This window comes from Varroa jacobsoni, unplaced genomic scaffold, assembly GCF_002532875.2.
Source record: "Varroa jacobsoni isolate VJ856 unplaced genomic scaffold, vjacob_1.0 scaffold_360, whole genome shotgun sequence".
Lineage (NCBI taxonomy): Eukaryota > Metazoa > Arthropoda > Arachnida > Mesostigmata > Varroidae > Varroa > Varroa jacobsoni.
In genome coordinates, this window is record NW_019213262.1 from 24961 (window position 1) to 44489 (window position 19529).

Consider the following 19529-nt stretch of genomic DNA (forward strand, 5'->3'; position numbering starts at 1 on the left):
ATATTATAGCAGCTCCTCATCAACATAATTGAATATATCATTAAGTCTTTATTTAAATTAGTTTCATGAGACATTAACTCTACCCTGGATAGCATATAATAAACAACTCATTTGTACGTAAAAAAATTAGTGCAACAGCACAGCTTCACTGATTTCAATAATATTAATAATTATTATTAAAATGAAGTCTTAATTAATTTAGCTATTTTATTTTCCTTGTTTTTCATGTCAATCTGTACCACATATATCACTTTATGCCTTATTTGTCTTGTTCGTTTTATGTGGTGTCCCGAAATATATATTAGTATACGTTTTTTCTTTTTACCACTTTACCCAGCGAATATATTTTCCCATCTGTGAGCCCACTCGCCCGTGAAACACTTTCTATTTCCATCAGGTTTATACAGCTAATTGTCGATACTAGCTGAGCAAAAGTTAGCACAATATGTAATAGAATCTATCTTCTATAATATATCACTTTGATCTGCCTCTTTGCAAATTGCTATAGTACTTAGCTTTTTGTCCTCTTCAATCTTCCTTATGTACCTCTGTTTTAAGTGTTTAAAATGTCTCTCTTCGTCAATATAATTGTGTATTCATTTTCTTTAACCTATTTGTTAGACGCGTGTCTTTTGCTGTACATGCGTGTGCGCCACCTTGGAATGATTCAAAGCCACTACACGGTGTTCTGTAAGCAGGAATTGTTATGCTATCGCAATCTCGAAAAAATACGTCTGTAGTATAAGTAGTTCGACAGTATCTAAATGATAGAATTCTTTCATCTTTTGGCTGCTAGCTCACATTGTCGCTTGCAGCTCCATTGTAAATATCATCGAGAGTGTCTGCAAGGAGCGAAGCCGACGCTAGGTTAGGTACGGATGAGTGCACTCGGTTTCGGAGTCGTAAAGTGTTCTGCGGGGGGGTGTTATGCGGCGATAAGCATCGATCCGGCGTGGGACATCTGGATGACATATTCGAATCTGACACAGTGAAGTCTGACTGCATAATTGAGCCGATTCCCGATAACTCGTTAACTGATGAAACCCCAGGCATTCTGTTCAACCGTGCAGAACCATTTTAGGTTAGTAATAGCAAGCCAGTTGATACAAACGTCTCGATTTAGCACTAGGTTACTTATTAGGTAGGCATATGCGTAATCAAGAGTGCTTTCTTTCGATGAGAGATTGAAGATGAAATGCCCCATAAATATATTATACTACTAGCAGTAATCTGGCTTTATCATAATAAGCAAACCTTTTATCTTTGAAGTAATTCAAAAGGTTGTAAAGACCTGCCATCATCCTGCCCCGCATCGATGGCAGCCCGAAGTGAACTCGCAAGTGAGAGACATTGCGTGCCAGTAGGGATACAGCATGCTCGAAGTACAGTCGATCCTTTCCTTTCACATAGAGAGGAAACCTAGTTGACACAAAAAGGTTTTCACCAACTATCTTATAACGTACACCTAAATTATGACGTACCCAAAAATAAACAACTATTTTATAGATAAATACATGTTAATATCATGATAGGTTTGAGCAAAATAGAGAATTCCAGTCGAATTTTTATACTTTTCTGTCGCTTGTTAGTCTAAGCAGTGTTCATAAAAAAACTAAGGAAATACCAAAAATACTAACATAGTTTTGAGCTTTAGTCACCACTTTTGAGGGAACGAATTAGCAATGATGTTTTCAATGCAAATATTTTCAGAAATAGATATTTACTCGTGATTCACGCAAATCATTGGTTATTCTCGCTATGTTCGTTAATCAGAATAATTATGTCCAAGTATGATATCTACAGGCCTGCGTTACCTATGCAAGTGACCACAGCTTAAGAAAAGAACACCAGACTCACTCTTTTTGGTGAAACGAATCAAATGTAACGTCTACAACCACGGGAGCATTTCGGTCATACTTTAACGGGTAGATAAGTGGTACACCGGTGAAGATGCTCAGCATGCAAACTAAATGGAATACATATGCTATTCCCGTTGAGATTATGTGATCGTCCAACCCTAGCGATTACAACACAAAAGTAATCACAATGGTAATATATTCTATGCGTTTTTATTGACATCGTCTTTTTTCTTTGTAAATAATGCATAAAACTACAATATACATAGTGTTAGGTATTTCCAACATTTTAGGTGTTGCAAAATGCAATAAGCCTTCGATTCAGATAGTGAGAATACGGCAATGTTCATGTTAGGCTCAGTAACTTTACTTTGCAAAAATTACTTACGCTTTCTAGGATTCTTTAGTTCCTCCATTGATTGCACAAGTATGGAGCATATTGTGTAACCGGTTCCAGTAGGAACCTGGAAAGGGAAAAAAACCTACATAAAATCATTTAATTATTCAGGCAGTCTGTACTTGTAGAGATCAAGTAGTTCCGCTACACATTTTCAAACGCGAGTAAAAAAATTCGATTTTCTACTCATTTTTCACCTTATTTCAATGTTATGTGTGGCTTAACAAGATTCGTTTTCTTTGGCTTTTTTACTATTTACTCAAAAATTCTTGATATTGTATATGTTATCCGCTTCTATTAACTACAATAGAGTTCTATGCATGTTATGTAAATAAAATTACTGTCGTTTGGTATAGGTCTTCCTAGTCTTAATGTCACAATAGAAAATAATTAAGCAGCAAAAAATACTATGCAAACCTGTACAATAGGATAAATATACTCGTCGAGTTCACAAATGAGCGCCATCTGTCTTTTGAACAAGCCAACATTTTCCAGTTCCATCTTGCTCGCTTGGAGGCGCTCTCGGACCTGGCGGAGATTTTCACGCTCTTTTACTATTCGTAGTCGATACTCATCCAGTTCCACTCCTGAAATGTCAAGTATGACACAACACGACAGTTATGTATGGCAAGGTTAATGGAAAATCTCATACAGCGAGGATCATTTCAAAATTCAGGTGCTATACAGGTTTGCTACACAGGTTATACTGAATGGCTTAGTTCGACTTCGCTGTTATGTAAAAACTGTTGCGAGATGGCAACTAGGAACTTACTGACTCCAACAGCCATATCTTGTTCGCGCGCAAGCTGTTGTGATTCGTTGTCTAGTAGTATTTCTCGCTCCCTAATATGGTATTCAAGGGCACGACACCTCAACCGCAACGTCTCGAGTTCGCAACGTGCATTATATGTAGCTGATTGAATTCGATTTGCAATCGAACTTTCGAGACTAGCCTGAAGCATCCTTCCGTTAGCCGTCGTATGTCGTATGGCACGTTCCATAGTCGATAATCTGAAACGCGCATACGACGCGTAAAGGGTTCGTCTTTGTTTAGGGTTATTTTGCCCCGATTGCTTGCAGCAGTAATATTGCCCATATCTTGACAATTAATTTGACTTCTAGTTCAAGTATGCACTGTTGTATTAAATTCGCATTTTTGCTAGCAAAGCTTTTTCTAATAGTACCGATTAAGCGCGTTGACGCCGTAGGATTTACGAAGACGTCGTGGGTCAACCAAGATCTTTTCCCGAACATCACATAAAGCTGCCACCTTTACGTACACTTTAGGACGCTACAGATCATGAAAACAAATCCATAATGATAGATCCCCATTAGTACAATCTATTATATTTCTTTAATGTGCTTCTGCTATGGCTGGGTCTTCCCATAGCCGAATATCTCCTTATGGTAACTGCCACTTGTAGGAGTATCTTTGGAAGGACATGTCACGCCATTCACGCTAAACAGCGTTCACTTGCTCCCGGCATCACACTATAGAACGTCAGAAAAAGCTAGATAGATTTGGAGTTCTTAACGTACCTGACTCTGACATCCAATTGCATCGCAAAGCTGAATCTTCCTTAAGAGGGCCTGTTGGTTGCCGTCATTGATTTCAGCCTTGCTGGCTTCGGTGAAATGCTTATCATTATTTTCAGATATAACTCCATTCGTCTTTGGGGCAGTCTGTGCTGAACATGCCGACAGTGTCGGGCTAGCCTGCCGTAATCGTATTTGACTTGACGAATGCTGCGTTTGGTGCGAAGACACGTTATTAGAATCAGAGGATTGGAAACACGAGCTGTCACAATAGACACCTTCCGCTAGAATCAACAACAGTGAATCCGGATTAAAGCTAACTGAATCATCAGGAAGATGCCGCGAGACAAATACCAGTCCCGAGAGATGAACGGTCCATTCCAGCAACGGCGTATCGCCTGCCAAAAGAACTACAAGCACACCTGTGACACAACGGCACGCCGTCAAGTACAAAGTAAATAAGCGTTAATAATCGACCGATCGTTTGATGTCTGCGTGCGCAGGAAAAAAGCACAAATAAAACAAAACTGTGGTACATACTGTACGACGCAATTTTATATCACCCAAAGCGTTTACTGGACATTTTAGGGCCCAGAATCTTAAAACATGAGCAAGTTGTATGATTCATGAAAAATTAAAAAAAGGGTATAATTTTAGATTCTTAGAGGTGTTAGGATATATGCGTCTTACAAAACCATTTCAAGTACAGTTCGTTAGCGCAGGTAATCTATGACGAAGTCAAATAGACGGTAATTTTATTTAAGTAAGTATCTAACCTTTACTAGTATGTGCGGATGTTATATCAATTTTGCTCCAACTAGGATTAATTTGCGGTATGATGGGTTCTCCTTCAGCGATAACTACTCCTTTGAGGTCCCGAAGTTCAAGACGTAACGATGGACATTCTGGAGGCAGAACCAGATTTCGAAAATTGACCCCGCGTACATGGCGGAGTCGTCTCTGTAAACGAATGATCACAAATTATATTGGTATATTGTTTAGTATATTGAGCATGAATTGTTTTCACGATATATCTTGCATAACGAACGGTCGCACAAATATAGCGAACTTGACCTAGCTTGCCAAGGCTGTAATAATAAAGTAAAACCTAGTTTGGCGTAATGTAATAATACAAAACGTGGATAGCTTAGCCTTAATAACTACTGCCATTTTTGGTATGAAATTGAACCTGATCGTTAAAGCTATACGTGCGTCAGTATGCGACGGCATAATCGTCACTCAAATAGCATCACTCACGAGTTAGAAAAACGGTTAAAGTGACATTACCTTCGAATCGCATTTATTTCACGCTATATATATATATATATGCTTTCTTTTTTTTTGTTTCCTATATTATAACATCGTCTATGATTTGCAGAGCTCGCGGCTGTGTTTAATCGTCTCACGGCAGAGGGCAATAAATAAAGATGACAAGAAAAGGAGATACTGACTTTCATTAAACGCCTATAAGTGAACTCAGTTGTTCTATATTTACAAAAATGAAAAACCGGCCCTAGCCGAAAAAGCTTCACTTTTCGCATTAGAATTAAATTCAGTCGTCAGTAAAAAAATATTATTGTTTACACGCGACGGATGCAAAAAAATTAGCCGTTTGTTCTCGTTTTTAGTGCTGCTTACCACAAAACACTTATAAAATATTACCTAAGGATTACCCACGGATGGAGTTTTTTCGTTTACCACAACTCTCTGTAACGGCATCACGAGTCCTACTGGTGCTGGCGCCAAAAAGCTAAATTGAGAGCAGTATGGTCTAGATGGCTAATGCGAATCTCTGAGTGCGCCATAATAAACATAACAAACGAGCATGTTGTTACACTGGTTCAAATCTTAGCGTTGGCAAAATTGATTGACAGAAACTGGTCACGAGAGGAACGAAGAATCAACAAGCGATAAGGAAATAAGGAAGAAAAGGTCTTATTAAAGTTAATCGCTGCTTGTATAGTAGTTTGTTTGGATAAAAACCATAGCTAAGAATGCTAAAAAATAAAGCAAGATTTGAAGGTGCATGTTAAATGTTTTGGCCTTTAACTTTAAAAGGATGCCCTTTAATTTCACCTGTGCGTATAGCTCATAAGAAAGAAATATGATCTTAGCGCGATGTATTTTACAACATCCCACACACATATATTTTTAGTACATTATGCATTACTTGGTTCAAATAGATATCGCACATCTAGTACTGCTTTTTGAGCGGTCCCATCTAAATGGATTTCAAGAAAGTTACTACGGTATTGCCGCTGTAACCCCCAAGAGCTCTCTGACTGCACATGTTGCCATCTCATAATCATCCATGGTAGAGGAACCAAGAGAAACCTCCCAGTATAGCGAAAATATTCACCATAGGCGAATTGACTTGGTCAAAAATATTCGAACCTCATTAATAAAAAGTTTCATTCGGTTGAAGCAATAATTAAAGTCACTTCGTATCTGCGAAATATATTATTAATCAAACAGAATAAATCTAGATATTGTTTGGAACACGAAAACAGTCTCAATATCGAGACGGTGGGAGGTCATTTTTAATTCAATTAAAAGCAACTTATGTAGTTTCTTAAAGAGTCAAACAATATACAGGCAGAAAATAGAAGGTGATGATTTCAGACCGGTATTATGCGACACATACGACAGAACATTTGTAGAATAAGTTAGTACAGTAAGCCAAATACATTAGACCTATATTCATGAATAATCTGACCTTTTATTGATCTCAAATATTGGATGAACACGAATGGTCTATCGCAATTCACCTTACCATGTCGGGCAACAAAGACAGATGTTAGTGTAACTCTTAGTCGAAACAAACGCTTAAAATGTTTAACTTCTCTTGATTTCGACTCTTCTGACAAATTCCCTAGATTGTTAACTAGTCCGTAACGAAAATGGATTCGCATTTTAACATGCAAAAATATATTTTTCAAGTAGAGGTGTAAAAAAGTGATACCTGTGTATCCTTTAGATCCTTTACAGGCGCTTTTGAAATGCGATACGGCGCGCACAGAACAAATGACTGTGTGTGTTATCATCATCTGCGGGTCCAATTTGTTTTAAGCAGCCTCGCTTGCTAGCGTTGTTTCTACACTCATAAGGATAAGGTAGCTAGACGCTAAGACGTGGAACTCGAAAGACGTGACCCAGGCACAAAAATATAAAGGCATCTTGAAGAAATGATGTCGTTTGTTTCACATAAGCCGCAAGCGTTACGTTGCGCTTAATTGTTTCATTGCGATTAACCAACCTAAAACAAGGCATTTAACATAATTAAAGACTTATTATACTAACCTGAAAACTAAATAGCGGTGAGTATTTCCTTCTGCAGAAACTTTGCAACGCCCTGTCCGAGCTCATCATGAAATACCGTCATTAACTTATCGACTTGCACACTAGCAAGAAACTTAGGAAAAGGGAACCTAACCGGTCGGTAATCTGGCTCCTCCGTACTCAAGCGGAGTCACAATGGTACAAGCATGGTGATTGGCATGAGGTAAAATTTGGTTGCACTTCACACAAGGCTTTGCCAGAGTTTTCAGAGGAGGCCCCCTTTGGGCAATCCAATTGGATTTCACTTTGGCGAAGCAATTTCGTGTCTCGACGCAGCGCAACATCCGGAATTGTCAGAAATTGTACGAATAAGGTAAGCAAGCAGCCGCCAGCGATCGCCCCATAATCATAGGAGTAGAATATAGAACACTTACTTCGCGACGACAGTGTTTGAGTTATAACGAACACCGCTCGCAGAAAAAACCCATCTGGTAGTGACTAGATGACGTAATTGTCATAACAATGGGTTCTTGGCAGACAGCGTGTGGACAACCGTAGTTCAAAACCGTTCTTCCTACATTTGACGAGTAAACTTGCATCAAAAGTAAGTACGATCAGGCGGCTAAATTTCTCGTATACTATGGATTAAAACTACAACGAGTGATTGCGTATTCGAGGCTTTTAAGAAACGTTCTAGAGATCAGCTGATCTGAGCAAAGATCGCTTCTTGAGCGCGCATCTAGTCATTACAGAGGAGTAGTGGTTCATAACGGTGCGCATAATATCAACGGAACTGTGAATAAATGTGTGAATTGTTGTTGCCGATACCCCTATTTTAGTTGGAAGTTAATTCGAGCTTCTCTCAGCATCAAACACGGATACCGCAGAAAACAAAGCAGACTCGTCCTCGACAGCTCGGAGACCGAAGCGAACGTTTCGTGAAGAAATAATGTACTCGAATCTGGTAAAAGCTCCTGATACCCTTGGACAAATAGTTATGACAGGAGACGCAGCTATTGTCCAGGTTAGTCGCCTTTGCAGGTAATCCAAGTTACCGAGATCCGGGGTTTGAGCGACTGGCAAAAAAAACGCAAGCCAGTGAACGTATAAACCAAACAATACAATTATAGTTGTCCAGTTGTGCATTGCAAATCTAGTTATTCTAGTAAAATTTAATGATATGTTGGGACAGATATTAAAGCTTAATAAAACTGAATGTTAGTATTTAAGATTGTTGAATGCTATTGCGGTCAAAACATACATCGCAAACGTGATTGTCAGTATAATAGAATTATAACAACGATTTTGCTATCCGATAACATTCTTGCTATACATAACATCAGGTTTTTTAGGATCAACTAATAGATGGTAATTTATATAGGAATTTAATAGGTCAGTGTTCACTATAGTTGTCAGCGTGAAATATCACATTGCTGCCCATAAGAGCTAAACCAACGACAAAAGCAAATACGCTATTTTGGAGCTCTCTCAGATATACTCATTATAACAAAAATGGATCAAAGAGGCGTTTAAGCTGCCTGTCGGTGTCATAATGTTTTGTTGCTGCCACGTCACACAACCGTCCATTTCATGTACCTAGTTTTCAGGTTTATAAACTTCATCAATGCAAGGTGATTCTGTATTTGACTAGGTATAATATATCTCAGTAGAATTAGATTTCCTTTTTCAAGGTTAGAATGTGCGCTCAAATTGACATGACACATTACAGAAAAATTGCCTCAGAAGAACGCGGCACTATTTCTCGTATATTACTTCAATATTAATGTATAAAGATCTAACTTACGGGAATGTCTGAACTTACGAACAAAGAGCACTGTGCTAGAAAACTCGCTGGTTCCTATTATCTGACATAAACTGTATATGTTTGTAATCTCGTTTTAGTCGTCCGGTGATCTCGAGAATAACGAGGAAGTCGCACAGACGGTCTTTCGCATGATTCATTGTGCAAGCAGAGACGATATACTACCGAAAGAATGCTCTGGATCCGGAGATGGAATCAAACGCATGTGTGGTACGCTGTCTTGTATATATAACAACTAAATATACTAGTCCATAGAAAATCGTAGTTCCCCCTAAAAGACAATGCCAACAAACATGCGAAGGCTCAAGCGAAACTAATACTCTAATATAATTACATACATTATGATACTACTATCTAAATATATTTCTGTATTTTAGTATACTTACAGAATTACTACATTACCGTGATCTTAAACCAGCAGCGCATTCATATAATCAAGAGAAAGTACGCACATCAGAGCGATGGCGGACCGTAAACGCAGTAAATCAGTTCTACCACACCCCGTGCCTCGAACTAAAGATGGAAGGTCGTGACGATGTAGTTTAGTTTGCACTGAAGTACAATTAAATTGACTCATGGTGTGTTGAAGTGAGGACAATTGCAACATATGACTGAGTGCAATTTAAGTTTATGCCAAGCGATTTGTGATATAATTGATTTAGTGTTGATATAATAATGTCACGTCAAACGTAAATAAAGTGCATGTGCTTTAATTATAGAATCAGGCGCATTTATTTAGTTATTTTTTTTCCCTTAAATACGCATACACCTCAGCAGAGCATTTGGTTCGAGTGGTTGCGCCTGCAACTTTTGTCTTTAAAGTTATGATAAATTATTAACAGCAAAATATCAGACAGTTGGAAATTGCCTCTTGGGTTTTCGCTGTCCAACGCGTGCAACGATGAAAAAGAGTATACTATGGCCCGTACGCTGTTACTATGCTACTCTGGGCATTTGGTAAATTATCTAAACAGTAGGTAACTTACACAGTAGTGATTAGAGGAAAATTTTTTTAAAAACGTTTATTTATTAGGTGTTCTATATTAAAGAAAGTGTAGCGGCTTTTCGTTACACGGCCTTATACTAATATTAGAGAAATTGAAAAGACTTAAGTCTTCACGTACGTGGAACGCATTCATGGCTAAAATGTGAGTGAACAACGTAAGGTCAGCATTTGGTGAAGCATTTTATTTCTGTAAGAGTAACGATGCCTACTTGCGATTATGATATATTCTATGAACATACCAATGCAACAGAGACCGACTCTTATATACCTCTGAAGATTTCTGGAAGGTAAAGGTAAACGAAAATGGGATGAAAAATTCATATGACAAATAACCAGTTGTACGCATGCATAGAGAGCAAAACAGTTATTGCCTTCCTATCAACCGCGTTAATTTTTCGACGGGCGCATCACGCACGGTGATGTTCATTGAGCTTGCTCTATTGTGCTGCCGGCTGTGCCCACGCTTTCACTGATATAGATTTTTTGCATCTAGCAGGATTTTGCTTCTCTCAACACATCCTATTTAACCCAGGTATAATAAATTTACGCATAGGGTTCCTCGATGTGCAGCGCGAAGCGAGTGGATTTGCAAAATGAATTTCGTCCGTAAGATTTCCTTACCTATGTTAGGTTTGCTTGTAGCTTTAACAAAAATCCTCTTTAACATCGTGGTATTTTGTATTATAGTGCCGAAGAATAATACTACGTATCTACTTGCTAGATATATATACGTATATATATCTAGCAAGCTCGAATCATTACACATTCGTGAGAATAAAAAATAATGCTAAATGAAACTTTTTTTAAACATACCTATGGCATTATTCTAGACATTATTAAGTTGATATAGGTTGACAGGTTAGATATTATTCTAATTGATCTTGCAGAGAATTTTGCGGCCTTGGGTCAGATCACTCAGTAAAGACAAGCAATGAAAACAAATATATTTGAAATAGTTATAGTGGTTCGAGTTGCATATAAGAATGAGGCATCGCTGGTTATTCTACTGATCACAGATGTACAACTAAATATTAATTATTGTCAAAAATATTTAGCTAGGCAAACATGCGCCTAGCTTAATATATATTATAGGTGCGTCATTAGCTTGAGTGTATAGCAAAGTTGAACAAACCACGTCAGCGTTCCTGTATCTTGCTGTTCAGAATCTTCCGAAGGTCCGAGTAAAAGCAGCCTTCGTGTAAATGACCAATCTGGTTCAAATCAAATGTGGCTCCTCCACACGGAAGCTAACTTCCAGGACACATTTTAGATGTAGATTTCGGGAACTGTTTGAAATTTGATTACAAGCATTTTTGTTAGTCGACTCTGACACGAACTTAAAGGATCTGAAAGGATAGATTGACGTACGGAATATTCCCTGTTGTGCCAATAGAGGGAGGTCCTCCTATTCAAATTTCCACTGGATTACTAATCCAAATTAACTGGATTAGCCTGGCTGAACTCATGGCGAAATTTTTGTGCTTAAACACGCAGTTCTCCTCTCCATAGCGAAGAAATAATGTGAACGATGAGAATACGAAGATCGCTAGCTTTAACAGAAGACACCCTAGCTGACTTGGCACAAAGCTACGAAGTGTCTGGATACGGTGAAGAGAACTCTTCACAACGAGAGTACTCGAACGAATGCAGGACAAAGGTTCAATCAAGCCGCTAATCGAAATCGCTGAATTCACTGAGGGCGTAGACGATGGCGTCAAAAATGGAATGAAGAAAATTTGTCAGAGACCTTCTCAAAGCGTTCTGTGCAGATAAATGGTCAATATAACATCTCCTGGATCCTTTAAAGTTGCTCTATCTTCTAGCAGGTAGTTTATGTCATTATCATTTGGACGCTTTGTTTGGACAGCCTCCGCTTGTATACAATGTCGTGTTCCTAGATGGATGATGTCTTAACTGCACATTAACAACACAATTTTGCTTTTCACGTTGCAGTGGTCTCTCTATGCTTCAAGTTTTTCGTCTGGTGTCGCTGTGAGGCATTCCACGACGAAATAAAGAGTGTCTACGGCCAGATTCGAACAAAGAGCACAATGTGTCCCAAAAAAAGGTTACCGACTAAGCTATCACATGGCGTTACGATGGTCCCTCAGATATTTTGAGAGACGACAGTTATACCGACGTACAAACCCTTTGCTGCTTTCAAATGCAACATTTAACTCATCTAGTTGCTGCTAAATGGAACGACAATTTACGGTAGCTACTGTAAATACAATTTGTTAAGCATAAATCATCATAGTATCATCAAAGCTAACTGTTATCCACAAGAGTACGTCGTGTGCCGATTAGCAGCATTTCATTCTACGGTGCAATACGAATTTGTGATAGTCTTTACAAATAGGTTTGTCAATGATAGATGCTTCTCGGCTCTAACAAATGTAGCAACTTTTAAAGGAGGAGTGCAGTTTCAAGTAAGTTTCCTCCATTCGCTAAGCTTAATATTTCATATTGTCATCGAATAAATTTTCCCAAGACAAGTTTCTTTTGAGAAAGGATTTAAAGTGCAGACGTATTAATCTAAAAATCAAAACAATATAGCTTTGATGGTAACGTATAATAATAATAGTAAGAGGATGCGATATGAATATACCGTCAGATCAATATTTCATCATTACGCGGTTTCGAGAATATATTTGAGTCGATAAAAATATATAGCATACGGTGAAATTTATGTGACATTACGTGTCACATGTCAATTACGATAATTATGTCTTAGTAAAGTGTACTTTTACGTGATCTCATTTGCTGAATAAAGAGTTTCTTGCTCTTCATAAAACCATGTAAAACCGATCCAAATATATATGAAATCTGGAATCGATCTCTGAAAAAAAAGCTGATGTAACTGTCGCAGTTTCTGCTTCAGTATGTTAGATTGCGCTTAGCCCGACTCGAAGTATTATTATACCGTATCCATCATCTTCCTCCAATCAGACGAAAATTTTCGTCGATGTAGGCGATATGTCGAACGGATTTCGGTAGAGCTATATTATATAAAACACTATAAAATCATGAAACAAAAAAAAGGTACAAGTGCAGTTCCCAACGATCGCAACTACACAATATTGACATTAGCTTTGCGTTTCCATTTGTTCTTCTGCTGTACAATGATTGGCACAGACGAATTGATACCTTATCAAGGTTTTACGGGCGTTGTCTAGTTGCCGTCCGATTATCAACTGAGCTGCCTTTGCGTATCCGTTCTCATAGGCTTGCATAAGGCAAACGTAACGTGTTGTAAACAGTAAACGTGTAAAAAGACAAGTATTGTTTAGTACATATGCTTGATATACGAGCTTTTCTGGAAAGCAAAACAAAAATATTCAATCGTCACTTCAGTCTCTGTTAAAGAGCTAATTCGCTACTACATTCTTAAAATATCTGAACAAGGAATGAAGAATTTATTGAGGATGTGTTAGATTTGGGTCCAGTCGTTCGGAATTCACAGTGATCTGTTATGTTCTCAGCAAAAGACGTCTCATTTACGAGAAGCCGCAGTAGATTGTGTTATTATTCAAAGATTAATATTAATATAATGTAGTTATATGAATAGTGGACCGTACTGACACTCGATCGAACTCTTTTATTTAAATTACTATTGCACTTCAGTGAAGCTCAATCACGGCGACAACTGCGAATTTGTTAGTCTTAAAATAAGCTATTCCTTACTACATCACAGCTTGTGGACTTTTGGGATTTACTAGATGCCTATATACAGACCGCGTTTTTCTACAGAAATGTGCATTGCTACCAGCAGCACTAATATGCTCCATTAATTAATCCAACAACTTTCTGATATACGCGAGGTAAGTGATAACACTGAACACAGCAATACCTGTGCAGCACAATGGTAACTTACCACAAGTCCGTGTTCCAATTGCGTCGCATGGTGTATTACTACAGAGCTAAAGCAGTTCCGTTCTCTTAATTTAGCTCTTGTTGTATCGAGTAGAATCCCATAGCGCAGTTAATGTAAGAAGGAATCGCGCGTGCGGAAAGGTGAGCATGTGTCGGCTTGGAGCCAAGTTTTCCCAGGGCATAACAAATCAAATCGACCAGTCCCAAGAAATGTATTCGGGTCCGTTATCCGAGACCTTTAGCGACCAGTAGGATAGGTAATATAGCAGTGCCAACTGATAATAAGAGAAAATAAACTGGATTGCACGATGCGTACAAGCGATCATTATCCTTTCTGTACCGTATCAGGTAAAGTTTTTTCAATTGAGGCTTACAGCAGTATAACGTTATAATTAATGATAAAACGTAAAATATAATACGACAATTCATTATCAGCGGATACGTTTTATATTGTGTTTCGATTTTTATGTCTTCTTCGGTTGCCAACGAAAGCGTATTTGTATAGTAATTTAACAGCTTCTAAAAAAATGACATAGGTTTTTTTTGTTTCAGAACAATGCCTTCTTTATCTCACAATCCTTAAGGGTGTATTTCTCTCATTATTATTATTACTAAATAGCACTACGCAAGGCTCCAAATTTCTTCAACGGCCTTTACTCATCTGGTAGGGTTTTGAAACTCTCATTATTGACTTGTGACTAATTACGGAGCGTATCTATAATAGTTTAGATAGCAAACAATTACATGTGTGTGAGAACTGAGGACACCGTACGCGGCGATACTCATGATTCGCGCGTTGTACGTATGTCCCTCATGCTGAAACACTATATAGTGTTTCTCCACACATGTTTCTTGCATTTTTAGTGCTTGAAACAAACATTTCACACCACATTAGTGTATACATCCCTCATATTATTCATTTGTGCAAATTAACCTCTTATGCACAGTGCATTATTTCGTCGAATCGCCTTATAAATTTGTTTTTTAATATTCTATGGAAATGTATGATGTCTTCTGTCTATAGTAAGCCGTATCCATGTAAATATATATATAGAATAAATTCTATATAACAATAGATGTCGACAAAGAAAAACAGCTGAATTTTCCGAAAATAAAAAATACCCAAATAGATATAATCGCATCGACATTGCTTTGTATCATGACGAACTTATATATAATCTACAAATTTTAAAAGTATATACATATATATATATATATATCACGGTCAAAATTAAATGAATGTTAGATGGATAAACGATGAGAGGAGTCGAAGCTGACTTAACAAAAAGGAGTGTTCATGTTAGTCGCAAAAATAAGCTTTAATAAAAATAACTTTGGTTAATTATAGTAAATAAAGCCATGTCATACTTCCTTTTAGGATGCTTCACACACGCTATTCTAAATAATGGCGATCTTTATTTGTGGGCCAGTACAAAACACCTTTGCTGCTAACGTTCTAATCTCGTTCGCACCTTTTTTTTAAAGCTATTCGTGTTCTAATCCAGTCCTCAATGAATTTCTTTATGCACGCTTTATTTGTGGTTCAGCCTTCACCGGAACGGAACCTTGTCCGCCTTACTACTTTTGTTGGAACGGCGTCGCGTAAGATCATAGATGTATCACCTGTCATGCACCATTTTCTTAGTAATTAAATAAACGAAAGGTAATCGTCCACAAGTATTTTATGTTTTTAATTCGACTAATGATCTGCGCGATCTGTCATGCCGGTGAGTATCACATTTAAAATAGAGAAGATTTGAGATTATTTGGTATTTTTAATATACAAGATTATCTTGTTGTCAATTTGTAGCACAGATTATTCTCTGAAATCAGCAACTATGATAATGGGAATTAAAACACATCGTTGAAGATGCCGTCCTGGTTGGCAGGCAGCAACTTCGGATTCAGTTTTCATGTGGATAGTATATCATATAGCTATAATAAAAAAGCACGATCGATTTTATCAATAACATGTCGCTAGTGTTCCATGTTACGCTTACAATCTGTCTAGGGCGATTATTCTTCCATGTTCAACACAAGTGAGTTGCCAGGACTTATACCAGACAGGAATTCATTTAAAGCGTCACAGCTGGCGATGAACTGATGGAACTGCGTCTCCAAACGTTGCCCATCTCGTACACAGATCTTTCGTAATTTTTCTTTCGCCTGTAAACGCATACGAAATTGGGCTGCATCAACTGTTTGTGTCCAGGAATTTCTAAATCGATTTGTTATTTCCCTGGCGATCATCGCTCGGATTTTTAGCGACGACACCAAGCGAAATAAGTTATATCTATTATCCCCAATGGATCACACTAAATAGGGCTTAGGAGGCAAAAGTTTGACGGCATTTGCGTTGGCATAACTGTATTGCTTGTCTAGCCGTCGCTACGAGAAACAAGAAGAATAGCATCGTAATGTGGTCACATCATAAAATAGAATTATGCGTCGGGTCGACTTCGACATCCTGTAATACGCCATACAGTTTAAAGCAAACACATTCCATTATCATGATGACAAATGTCACGGCAGTGTCTAATCGTTAGTCAGTGTAATAGATTGCCTTGTGTTATTAACAGTAAGTTGTTTCTGACCTTTCGTAAAAGTTGGTCACCTTTAGCATCTAGAACGTTAGGTGTTTATTTCAGTAATACTTTTCAATCCGTTCAGTGGCAATATTAGGAGAAGTTACTGAGTAGCTTACTATTCTGTTAGAAGTACGTTTAGAAGGTTATGAAAATCACTGTTAAGGCATAATAAAATAGAGCTTATTTCATCTTCGTGAAATGCGTGCGAGATCCCATAACATTCGAAACGTGCACACTATTTTTTTTTAGTTTTTTGTTTTATCGCAACGAACCAGTCCTCTTAGAGCTTTTGTATACCTGGTCGAGACGGCAGTTGGCTTCCGTAAGACGTTCCCGTGTGGTAAGATTGCAGCGCGTCCCATATACGTTGACCGGACTGGGGCACCTCTCAATGTATTTTAGTAGTTCTTCGAACAGAAGCGTCGTTATCGAGTGCATGTTGTTGATCTGCCGGCGAGTTTCACCTATATCCAGGTGCTGTCGACACGACATCCTGCCAAAATGGTAAAACGCACAGATATTCTTCATTGTTATCTATTTTTCGTTAATAAAATATGATTTTTGTTTCAGTAACGCCAGAAAAACCTATAGAAAATGTTCCGATCACGTAAAAATTCGAAAGGTTGCAACCGGGTGCTCTATAATTCAAATCATTCGAAGGCATGAATTATTAGAACCCGAAATACCGCCGTTCTGTGAAAAAATAGTATCAATCGATTGGATACTAGAAAAAAATTCTGTAGGCTCTAGAGTAATCGAATGCAGAACAGGCCAGGACCGCAGTCGAAGTTATCAATTTGTTATAAAATAGAAAACGTATGTTTTTGTCAGACATGTAAAAAGCCAATAGGGTATATTTTGTCTAAACGTTCCAAATCACGTTAAACTCTTAAAACGCATTCCCAAATCGACATTATGTCTATAGCAAAATTAATGGTCGAACAGTTGCTCCTGTATTCTGCAAAGTATGATGTGTAGAATAAAGTAGTTTAGGTTCAGGAAAGGCATAGGAATCCAATACAATTTAAGCGAAATAGTTCGATACGATCAGCTACGGCAATCCTTTGGGACAACTACACAGGCTTGCTATATCGGGTAAAGATTTAAACCTATTGACGTTTTACCTAATTGGTAGGATGTTTGAAAATGAATAGCTTCCACTTCCCTCAACCTTCTAGTAAAGGAAATTTGCGACGTTTCTAATATTTACGTTCCAGGCTCATTGACTGTGCGCGCTATGTGTTGTTGACTTAGCAGTGAACAACGTGGCGGACTTTAGAAGATTTAAAGCTTAACCTACTGGTTGTGGTCTATTAAATATAGCAGATTGAGGTGGTGCAACTGACTATATTTTTTGTAAGGACGTCCTCAAGTCCGTGTTTCAAGTTCCACGAAAAATATGATCGCTAAGCTATGTTTAGCTTAAGCATTCGTTTTGCTATAGAAACCTTCCTCTAAACTCTCGTAAGGCATTGGCGACGCTACGTTGGGTTTACTATCAATGCACTTAATATAAATATAGACAAACAAGATAGACGAACAGGTAAACGCAGTGATGAAGATAGGCGTATACCTAGGTTTTCTCCATAGTACTTCCATCATTTCTGTGTTAGTCGCTTTGAGTTTAAGTAAAAGATTTTCATGAAAACTTTTATGCGCGTTCCGTTGAGATGAGGTTAGGGCGCCACCACGAGCCAAGGGACCACGCCAGAGAACCGTCCAAATACTTTCGCAGTTTGATAGAAGACGATGAATTTCCTGCCCGTTAATTTCCGCCTTGAAAAGTAAAGCGAGGAATAAACGTACGCTTTTCTGAGTTGTTATCTTAACATTCGATTCATCTAAACGCTCCATGCAATAGAGACTTCTTCTGCAACTGGTACTTGAATCTAGCACGTATAAAAGAAAGTACATCCAAATTAAAAACTCTAAAAAGATACGTTATCACCTACTAGTTCGGAATAGGACGCTGCGTCCTCTATACAGAGGTCGCGTAGTTCACGTTCCTCTGACGTCGTGCATGTGTCGCTCACGTTGTGCGTGCACGAAAGCTCATCGGTAGTAGATGCAAGGAACAGACGACTGTTTGTCTGTAGTTTTACGTTGGTACGTAGCTTCTTACGGATCAGCTTGGCTGGAGAGAACAGTACTGAAAAATAGTTCCCGTTGTCCGAATATATGCAATTTATTTGTATCCCAACTATCACGATTGGATCTGAATCATGTTTATTATCGACTGAAATGAAATACTCTAGTTGAGTAGACAACTATAAGTGCCGCTGTGGGATCATACATATGTGAATAGGATTCTTATGTTTTCCAAGATCATTGAGTACATCTAAGTTAGACATGATTCTTATTTGACTGTTCTCCTCAATATGAACATCTTCAGACCGAGTATTATGTATAGGTAGATAGTATTTGCACATTGCTACGGTAGAGAGCGATGGGTCGCAGTTAAAGCGGGAAAAAATTTTCGACCAGAGACTTTCTTTGCTGGTTCGCTTGAAGCGGTATACCTATGAAGTGTCACAATGTTTTAAACAACTTTTATTCAGCTAGCACTTGATTAACTCGTTCAGCCTCACAATACTCTATCATGCTCCATAATATAATATTAGTGATGTTATTGAATACGTTTAATAAAACATAAGATTTCACACGGTACGCACATACTTCGTCACGTTAGATACTGTAGACAGATGTCCAGACTTCTAGCGCTAAATGCCTCATTAATTAAATACTAAAGAGTTGACTTACTTGATTCTTGTAGAACTTCAAATTATTTGGATAATTCAGTCACTAACGTTCCTTCTTAGAGTAGACAAGCGATTTATGCTACTTTAGTAATAACAAACATTGTTATTTGGTGAGTCTATGAGCTGCGAATCCACTGTCGCAGTTCGCGTGAACCATAGCGTAGCTGTCTACAAATCCTGGTTACAAGAAAGTGAACTCACTGGTTTTGAGAGAAGCTTTAGATCGAGTGGTGGGGGCCATTGTTAGTCCTGAAAGTAGGCCTGCGAATGAAAGCTGCAAAATTCGAAGCGTATGAAAAAAGTCAAGTCAATCCTGTAGTTTCGTAATTTTATTCCATTCTCTTCAGGTAGATGTAACATTTGAGGGGAATCAATCCGTAATATTTATGATTAAACATTAGTTCAGACAACTC

At 38.1% G+C, this 19529-nt stretch overlaps 3 protein-coding genes across 6 annotated transcripts in view; 1 reads left to right on the forward strand and 2 right to left on the reverse strand.

Moving 5' to 3' along the window:
- Positions 1-25: 25 nt before the first annotated feature.
- Positions 26-7660, reverse strand: Uvrag (UV-resistance associated gene). Of its 3 annotated transcripts, none has more exons than XM_022831946.2 (10): positions 7090-7660; positions 4566-4749; positions 3793-4211; positions 3438-3544; positions 3026-3264; positions 2671-2840; positions 2245-2338; positions 1858-2017; positions 1292-1419; positions 26-1054 (listed from the first exon to the last, which is right to left on the reverse strand). In XM_022831946.2, exons 1-10 carry the CDS (start codon positions 7156-7158, stop codon positions 864-866), a joined length of 1761 nt encoding a protein of 586 aa, XP_022687681.1. In that variant the 5' UTR covers positions 7159-7660; the 3' UTR covers positions 26-863. The 3 variants fall into 3 exon arrangements, with proteins under 3 accessions (XP_022687681.1, XP_022687679.1, XP_022687680.1); XM_022831944.2 differs by having other exon boundaries at positions 1255-1419; positions 7090-7650; XM_022831945.2 differs by having other exon boundaries at positions 1255-1419; positions 2245-2320; positions 7090-7648.
- Positions 7661-7797: 137 nt separating this feature from the next.
- Lamtor4 (Late endosomal/lysosomal adaptor, MAPK and MTOR activator 4) lies at positions 7798-9611 on the forward strand. Of its 2 annotated transcripts, none has more exons than XM_022831956.2 (3): positions 7798-8092; positions 8971-9100; positions 9279-9611. In XM_022831956.2, exons 1-3 carry the CDS (start codon positions 8018-8020, stop codon positions 9434-9436), a joined length of 363 nt encoding a protein of 120 aa, XP_022687691.1. In that variant the 5' UTR covers positions 7798-8017; the 3' UTR covers positions 9437-9611. The 2 variants fall into 2 exon arrangements, with proteins under 2 accessions (XP_022687691.1, XP_022687692.1); XM_022831957.2 differs by having other exon boundaries at positions 7801-8092; positions 9268-9611.
- A 5458-nt stretch (positions 9612-15069) lies between these two features.
- LOC111259742 (uncharacterized) overlaps positions 15070-19529 on the reverse strand; it is a 41271-nt gene continuing 36811 nt past the window's right edge. The window contains exons 3-8 of the mRNA XM_022831953.2: positions 19318-19390; positions 18310-18506; positions 17931-18133; positions 16655-16850; positions 15770-15935; positions 15070-15392 (exon numbers count right to left, since the gene is read on the reverse strand). Of these exons, the coding sequence (XP_022687688.2) occupies positions 15786-15935; positions 16655-16850; positions 17931-18133; positions 18310-18506; positions 19318-19390 (819 nt within the window). The 3' untranslated portion in view covers positions 15070-15392; positions 15770-15785. The remainder of the gene's footprint in view (positions 15393-15769; positions 15936-16654; positions 16851-17930; positions 18134-18309; positions 18507-19317; positions 19391-19529) is intronic.